Here is an 8,267-nt window from a genome sequence, read left to right as displayed (position 1 = left end):
TTAAAAGGCGCGTGCGCAAAGTGTAGTCCCGTGGGTTTATGGGACCGCAAGGGGGCGCCCACCTAGGAAAAGAGCGCGCGTGCACGTAAGGCCTGTGCGTTACTGCCTAGAGGCGCGCCTCCTACCGGACCCGGCGCGAAACAGTACACTCTGGGTCCAACGGGCATTTATTGATCGCCCACGGTATGCCAGCGTGAGATACTCTGGATGCCGTCACCGCCGTGAGAGCGTAGAGAAGACCAGTCGCCGAAGAGCGGGTCTCCTTCCAACGCCCGGCGCCGCCCGGGCCCGGATCTGAGCGCCGGATGGCAGGGGAGCTGCTGGGAGAGGAGGGCGCGGCGGGCCGGTAGGGGGCGCGGCGGGGCTGTACCGGGTGGGGGACCCAGCCGCAAGCAGATGGCGGCGCCAGGCGCGGGGCCCGGGCCGGGGGCGCCACCAGGGCTGGAAGCGGCCCTACAGAAGCTGGCGCTGCGGCGGAAGAAGGTGCTGAGCGCCGAGGAGACGGAGCTGTTCGAGCTGGCTCAGGCTGCGGGCGGCGCCATGGACCCCGAAGTGTTCAAGTGAGCGCGCGGCGGAGTCGGGTTTCGGGGTTCCGGGGGACTGACGGCCCGGGCGAGGAAGGCTCACCGCGCGCCGGGTCTGTTCTCTCTAGGATCCTGGTGGACCTGCTAAAGCTGAACGTGGCGCCCCTCGCCGTATTCCAGATGCTGAAGTCCATGTGCGCTGGGCAGCGGCTGGCGAGCGAGCCCCAAGACCCCGTGGCCGTGCCCCTGCCCACGACCAGCGTGCCTGAGACCCGAGGTCAGAGCTGGGCCTGGGCGGCGGGTGTAGGGCGGGAGCGGGAGGTGGGCAGTGCCTGGCACATCGGGGCTTGCTTAGCCCTGAGTAGCCAGGCTTTTCTGTTGCTTTTGTCCCGGGACTGCTCCAAGGGCTGGCCCTTTGGGCTCCTGTCCCCAGCTTCAACTTTGCTACCACCTTCGAGGATGCACATCCAGATCAGGTAGATGCAGGATGGGTGGCCAAAGCAGACCAGGCCTCCTCTGGGACTTGTGTACACTGGCGTCTTGCCACCTCTGCATTCCTGTCTTCATCCCATGAACATGGAAACAAAGTGGCTTTGGTTCCTGTTCTCGTGGCACTTGTCGCCTCAACTGAAGAGACCTTCCTGCGCCCCCTTGTCTGCACCCTACCCGGCCCAAGTCCTGCCCAGGAGTCCCAACAGCTAAGCTTCCATCCTTGGGGCTGCAGATGGACCTCAGTCTGGACCGTCATGGCTGAGAAATGAGCAAGTGCTGGTGACCAGGGTGACGTGGTGGAGCTCTTACTCTCCTTGCTTGTCACTTCTGCTCCCAATTTTTAGAAACCCTCTGAAAGGCAGCAGAACCTTGGCCAGAAACACCCTGAGAAGGGGCTGATATTGGGTGGAGGGGCAGTCAGGCCCTGTGGGTGGGAGCGCCAGGGCCCCAGGCACTGTGCCCCCATTCTGAGAGGCCTTGAGTGCTGGAGTGCAGGCCTCCTCACTGATGTACACTGTCTGCTCTCTTTGTGTCTCTCTCCGACCTCCAGAGGCCTCCTTTCTCTCTGCCAAGAACTGTACCCCCCCTGCAAGGCCCTCCTTTTCCTCGGCCCGGCAGACTGCGGCCTCTCCGATTCTGCTCCACGGCCCAGCTGCCTCGCACTCGCCTCTCTCTCCAGGGCCCCCCGGTTCCCTCCGGTTCTCTTGCTGCCTGTTCTCTCCTTTTGAAGGTTGCGTTTATTAGTTTATCTCTGGGGGTTGGTGCTCTCTCCTGTTTCCACGGAAACTACCATGGCCCCCAGAAAGCTAGAGCAGCATTGAGCTGCAAGAGCAGGACCTGGCTGGCCATCCCACCATGCAGCTTAGTGACAGCAGTGATGGGCCCAACCTCCCTCTTCCCAGAGGCTAACTACCGGTATGACTTGTGTGCTCTGCGGAGGTGCCCTGGCCCCAGGGGAGGACACCTGAGGGTCGGGGAAGGGACAGTTCGCGCTGTGGAGAGTAAAGCCTGAGGTGAGAGGGACACCTGCATTCTTAGATACTGTCACCCCCTGGACTTGCTGCCTGGGAGGTCAGACCATGGGTCCCTTCTTCTCCCTGGTTCCTGAGCTGGGGGTGCCCTCCAGGCACGGTGAGGCTGGGGGCCCAGAGCCAGCTGTCTATGAGGGTGTGAGATCCCATGGGTGCCCCTCCCCATATCACCCACCTTGCTGTTCCAGGTATGCTTGGAGCTTGGGCCAGGGGAGCAGAGGAGGAGCCGAGAGGCAGGTGGACTAAAGGCGAGTTTGCAGAGGGAGGGAAAGACCAGGGCAGAGAACTTCTATTGCTGCTCCTTGGCTTAGTGACAGGGTACCAGGCCCACTCAGTGCTGAGGGCATAGTGGGGCTGCAAGGTGGACTGGCTCTTGGTCCAGTGAGGGAGATGGCCAGACAGACAGTGGCAAAGGCAGAGGACAGTGCAGCCCATCCAATTGTGGAGGACAGCACTGGCTTAGCTAGTGCAGCAAGGGCTAAGCAGGGTGGGGGCAGGGCCTGAGCTGGGGCCTGGTGGGAGGGAGAGGGAGGAGGGTTTGGGCAGCAGGTGTGTTGGGTGCAGGGCTGGGAGCACCACAGAGGGCTTGGAGGTGGCAAAGCCCCAGGCCAGGGTCAGGAGAGGCATGGGGCGCTGGGCCCCACAGAGTTGTTTCTACTTGAGGGCTCTGGCTTTGGGTCCTGCTGGTCTGGGCAGCCACCCACCCAAGTATGAGGACACAGAGCCCCTGGGGAGGTGCCCAGTGGGGATAGAGGGCAGGTGAAGGGCTGTGCAGGAAGAGGCAGAGGCCAGCCATGAGCTAGAGCTCTCTGGGGCTGCAGGTCATTGTCCACACAGACCTCTGGTCCCCTGGGTAATGGCAGGATCTGGGGTGGAAAAAGTAAGGAACCTTGTCAGAGTGAGTACTGATTGACTGGGGGGCACCTTGGTGGCCTAGGCTGCTGAGGGGTGGAATGGGAATGTTCAGGCCAGTTGGCCTTGGGCCTCCCACAAAATTAGGGTGAGGTTGCTCCAGATCAAAGGCTGGAACCCACTTAGGGGCCTGGCTGTCCAGCACAGAGAGGTTGTTTCTGCTCCGAGTACAGTGGGGTGATGCTTATCTCAGAGAGGACACAGTCTCTGAGTGAAGTTAGCTTCAGTTATGTGTTTTTTGTTGAAGTTGAGGGAAACCACACATTTTAAAAAGACCTGCAGTTCTCTTGTAGTTTAGTGGGTTACGGATCCAGCGTGGTCACTGCAGCAACCTGGGTTTGGTCCCTGGTTCTCTGGCCCAGGAATTTCCACGTGTTGTGTGTGCAGCTAAAAAAAAAAAAAAAAAAAAAAAAAAAAAAAAGTGCCCCAGAAAGGGGAAGGTGGAGTATGGTGTGCACACCACATGCCAGCACTGGCAGGCATTGGCACCAGATGGGAACAGACACCTCATGGATAATTTTCTTGCTGATTACAGGCTGCAATGATGTATTGGGGTCTTTCGAGTAAATTAAAGTATTGAAGTTAATTTTCTGTTTCTTTCTTTTTAATGTGGCTCCTAGAAAGTTAAGGAGCCACAAGTGGCTTGCAGCCCATTTCTGGGGCTGTGTGCCTGGCAGGATCACAGGGCACATCTACTTGGGGTCACCTCCCCAGAAGCTTGGGCTAAGTGAAGGGTTAAAGTACATGTTTGCAGTCAACACTGTGCATCAGTCTATGTGTGTACATGTTTTAGAAGTGCTGATTGAGCTCCTGCTGTGTGCTATCCACCCACCCGCCTGGCCACCAGACCCTTCCAGCTGGCCTTGCAGACAGTGGGGCTGTGGTATTTTCTTTCCCTCAGTCCTCACCCACCTGTCTCCCTGCCCTTCTGCACACAATGTGCCTTCCGTGATATTTGGCCTTGGCAGCTGGCTGGCCTGTGGCTCCAGGAGGTGGCACACCCACCCCTCAGGAGAGAGTGCTCTGGGGCTTTGAATAGTTCTTCCTGCTCAGCTCTGTGGCAGAGCTTGCAGATGGCATGAGTTGGGGGCCAGGGGGCCATTCCAAAGGTAAATGGCAGAGTAGGTCCCACTGGGTCTGGGTGGCCCCCCAGCTTCAGGAGGCCCCTGAGTCATAGGTGGCCATGGGCTGGTGCATTTGGCGGTTTTGCTTCATTAGGGGGTCGTCCAACACCAAGTGGCCACAGCTGATTTTAGAGGTAGAAGAGCAAGCCAGACTATTTTTAACATTCAATAACCTTGAATTCCTGTTATGATGCAGTGGAAATGAACCTGGATAGTATCCATGAGGATGTGGGTTCGATCCCTGGTCCTGCTCAGTGGCTCAAGAATCTGGAGTTGTTGTGAGCTGTGGTGTAGGTCACAGACATGGCTTGGGTCCTGCGTCAGTGTACTGTGGCACAGGCCAGCAGCTGTAGCTCTGATTTGACCCCTAGCCTGGGAGCTTCCATATGCTGTGGTGTGGTCCTAAAAAGGAAAAAAAAAAAAAAATTCAGTGACCTTTGTCAGTCTTTGACCCTTAAGAGGGCATCACTGGGAGCAGATCCCTACTGCTTACCACCCCAGCCTGTGGTCACCTTGGCACAGTCTCAACCTTCCTTCCATGCCACATGACCCCTAATAACCCTGTCAGGAAGGAGCTGGGGCCAGTGTGACTAGCTCCTAAAAGCTATGCTCAGGGGCCCCTAGGCATGCAGGGCCTGACTCACCCTGCCCAGCCTGGGGGAGTAGGGGTGGCCTAGGGAGGGCACTCATGTGATGGAAGACTGCGGCGAGGTGGGTCCTGTGCAGTCAGGTGACATTGGTGGGGACCAGAGCAGGGGCACCTGTGCCAAAGGAGATGTGGCTGGTGGTTCTCTCCATGCTTATTCAGGAAGCACTGGCAGGCAGATTCAGCCCGGCTCACCCAGCTCCCACTACTGGCTGCTCCCTCTTGCCTCTGAAGCAAACCCATTCCTGCCATATCTTTGAATCACAAGGCTGGGGAGCTCCAGGCTGTGGGGGTTCTGACCCCCTGCTCTCCAAGGAATAATGTGCCAAAAGGGGTCTTGAGAAAGGCCAGCATTTCTCTAGTTGTTGAAATTAGAGAGCATGGCCTTGAGTCTCAAATGCAGGTCTTTGCTCTAAGAACTCGCCATTCCCCACCGCAGGCTACATGACAAGAACCAGCAAGGACACGCGCCCTGGTCAGAACTGGGCCTGAGTGGGGAGGGTCTGTGGCCCAGGCACATTTGTCCCCCTGGATCCTCTCCATCTCACCGATACCATCACCCAGGCACGGCTGCAGATCTTCCCAGCTGTCTACACCAGACAGACTGAGGAGGGCAAGTTTCCGATGCAGGAGCAGCCCTGCTCCACCTGCATGTGACTGCCACGTGCTTCAGGGAGTGTCCCCCGCAGCTGAACCTCCACAGAAGCCTGATCACGGGACCGGGTGAAACACTGAATACCTGCAGGGTACTGAGGGGAGAGGGAGGAAAATGGATGAGGAAGGGCATGCCAGATCCAAATCCAAAAGCTTGACTAACCTGCTTCTGGTGTCATCAATCTGAAGGGGTCAGATGGGGACAACCAGGAGGAGGAAGGGCCTGGGAGGGCAGTTGGGGTTGAGACCCAGGGCTTCCTGCAGTCCGGCTGCCAGCCCAGGCTGCCCTCGGGCCTCTTGCCCTCTACCAGGCCATGTTCAGCTCTAGCCTCTGGGCTAGGAATATAACAGATGTGGAGTTCCCGTTGTGGCTCAGTGGGTTACGAACCTGACTAGTATCCATGAGGATGTGGGTTTGATCCCTGGCCTTACTCAGTGGGTTAAGGATCCAGCATTGCCATGAGCTGTGGTGTAGGTCACAGACACTGCTCAGATCCTGCATTGCTGTGGCACCTCCAATTCGACCCCTAGCCTGGGAACTTCCATATGCCACAGGTGCACCCCTAAAAAGAGGGGGGAAAAAAAGACACACTAGACATGACCGCTGCTCCTGTGCCCCAGACATTACATGCTGTGAGGCTGGCCTCTGCCCCTGTTGCTAACACCTGTGCTCTGTTTGCTCAGGGAGAAACAGAGGGAGCAGTGCTCTGGGCGGTGGCCCAGCGCTGGCAGAACGCAGCGGCCGGGAAGGATCCAGCCAGAGGATGCCCCGCCAGCCCAGTGCCACCAGGCTGCCCAAGGGGGGCGGGCCAGGGAAGAGCCCCACACGGAGCACCTGAGTGGGAGGCTCCCTATGTATACAGCCTGCCTCTTGTTTCCTCCCGTTGGAATAAACTTACTGAAAAACTGCAGGTCCATTAGAGGCATCTTCTGTCACCTTTTGAATACATTAAGGCACAAAGATTGAGAATTTAGGTTTAGAATCAGGTCCTTGTTATACCCCAGCTGAACGAACCAAGTGACCTCAACCTGTACCACCACCTCCTGGACCTCATTTTTGGGCCTGAGAGAAAATGTCTGTACTACCAGGTCTCTGGATGAAGCAAAGGCCTAGCGTGTTGAGGCCTCCCAGGGCTGTCAGTACCACAAGGGTTTGAGCATGGAGTGGGCGTAACCGAGAGCTTTTCACCTTCCATGGGATGTGTATGCCACGAGAATCCATTAACCCCCCCTCCAAATGACCTGACCTGACACATTTTACCTGGTTTTACAGGTTTTGTGGACACCCCCCTTCCATAAACCTCAGCTTTTTCAAATTCCAGCAATAAGCTTTTATGCTGTAGTCCACATGTTCCATCAATAGAGAAGTCTGAAAAACATCAAATTCAATTGAAAAGCCTAACTCTTTTTCTAGAATTTGTCAAACTTTATATTTTTAAAACTTGAGGAGTTCCTGTCATGGTGCAGCGGAAACGAGTCCGACTAGGAACCATGAGGTTGCGGGTTCGATCCTGGCCTCACTCAGTGGGTTAAGGATCTGGCGTTGCCATGAGTTGTGGTGTAGGTCGCAGATGCGGCTCGGATCTGGCGTTGCTGTGGCTCTGGACTAGGCTCTGATTCAACCCCTAGCCTGGGAACCTCCATATGCCACAGGTACAGCCCTAAAAAAAGACAAAAGACAAAAAACAAAAAAAAACAAAAAAACCACAAACTTGAATTGGAAACACTGACTCCTTCCCCAGTCATGTCACAGAAGCACCAGCTCCTCACATAAGCATGGGCCCAGCCACACAGCAACACCACCTATGTAGCTAGACAGCTGTCCATGCAGCCCGGCAGGGATCTTCCCTGCCTCTGTGGGCAGAGTGCATTCCAGCTGAGCACGAGACAGAGGTTTAATTCAGAAACTTTAATAGGTAAACACATCTGGAACGTTACAGCGCAGGGTGAAAGGGGGGGCCACACCTTGCCTTCCCACTCAGTACTCCTCCCCCTCCTCAGCCTCTGCTTCTACCGAGTCCACGCCCACCTCTTCGTAATCTTTCTCCAGAGCCGCCAGGTCCTCCCTGGCCTCCGAGAACTCGCCCTCTTCCATGCCTTCCCCCACGTACCAGTGCACGAAGGCACGCTTGGCATACATGAGGTCGAACTTGTGGTCCAGGCGGGCCCAGGCCTCGGCGATGGCCGTGGTGTTGCTCAGCATGCACACGGCCCGCTGCACCTTGGCCAGGTCTCCCCCTGGGACCACCGTGGGGGGCTGGTAGTTGATGCCTACCTGCCGGAGAGGGGAAGAAAGCTTTCATCAAACACAGAAATGGCTGAGTTCATGGAAACAAGGCACAAAGATGCTTGCTGGCAACCTGGGGGAGGCTGGGTGCACCCTGCACTCTGCTTAGTGCCAGTTTCCAGACAAGGAAAGCAGGGAAAAGGAGCCCTAGAGCCTGCTACCTGGTTCAACCCCAAGGTGGCAAAGGGGCTGTGTGCCAGGAACTGACATGTGATAGGTGCCCAGGTGAAAGGACTGTCTTCTCTCTGAGAAGGGACACTGCTTGGGATTCTTCACGCATTATTTTCTCCAGAGGCTTTGACAAGATGGGAATTAATATCTGTGGCTGAAGCCTTTTCCCACCAGGCAGGTTCAGAGGACACAACTGTGGAGTCATGAGGCAGGGTCACATCCCCTGCTTTCCCACCAAACTGCGTAGCAGTGACAGGTACACTACCAGAGGTCCCAGACATTGCCACCACTACCACAGGACATGGCCCACATGCATGCTGTATGTGGGGGCAGAGGTGGTTCCTGCCCGAGGACAAAGGGGCAGGCAATCCAAGCAGCGGTAAGGGATCACAAACCAGAGGTTTGGGCAGAATATTCAGGGTCAAC

The 8,267-nt window shown here is 56.7% G+C and overlaps 2 protein-coding genes across 7 annotated transcripts in view; one reads left to right on the top strand and one right to left on the bottom strand.

Annotated features, from left to right (window-relative positions):
• The first annotated feature begins 51 nt into the window (after nt 1-51).
• LOC100153925 (mitotic-spindle organizing protein 2B) lies at nt 52-6,294 on the top strand. Of its 3 annotated transcripts, none has more exons than XM_005654102.4 (4): nt 52-560; nt 653-801; nt 1,567-1,746; nt 6,068-6,294. In XM_005654102.4, exons 1-4 carry the CDS (start codon nt 397-399, stop codon nt 6,220-6,222), a joined length of 648 nt encoding a protein of 215 aa, XP_005654159.1. In that variant the 5' UTR covers nt 52-396; the 3' UTR covers nt 6,223-6,294. The 3 variants fall into 3 exon arrangements, with proteins under 3 accessions (XP_005654159.1, XP_013836907.1, XP_001929635.1); XM_013981453.3 differs by lacking the exon at nt 6,068-6,294 and adding an exon at nt 5,169-5,306; XM_001929600.3 differs by lacking the exon at nt 1,567-1,746.
• The window catches only part of LOC100155138 (tubulin alpha-3 chain), a 27,459-nt gene continuing 22,737 nt past the window's right edge, over nt 3,546-8,267 (bottom strand). For 3 of the 4 annotated variants that reach the window (XM_084994063.1, XM_013981444.3, XM_021073410.2), the window contains one exon: nt 7,278-7,658. In XM_084994063.1, coding sequence (XP_084850189.1) covers nt 7,362-7,658 — 297 coding nt within the window. In that variant the 3' untranslated portion in view covers nt 7,278-7,361. Of the gene's footprint in view, nt 5,479-6,644; nt 6,753-7,277; nt 7,659-8,267 lie in introns of those variants that run through there. The other variant, XR_014826094.1, reaches the window with a different exon arrangement.

The sequence above is a fragment of the Sus scrofa genome, chromosome 14 (genome assembly GCF_054392235.1).
Source record: "Sus scrofa isolate SSC_HxYL_T2T_F1_AM1 chromosome 14, Sscrofa_HxYL_maternal_Yorkshire_Landrace_v2.0, whole genome shotgun sequence".
Taxonomy (NCBI): Eukaryota; Metazoa; Chordata; class Mammalia; order Artiodactyla; family Suidae; genus Sus; species Sus scrofa.
Note: the sequence above shows the minus strand (reverse complement) of the source record. Positions and strands in the feature narration are given on the sequence as shown.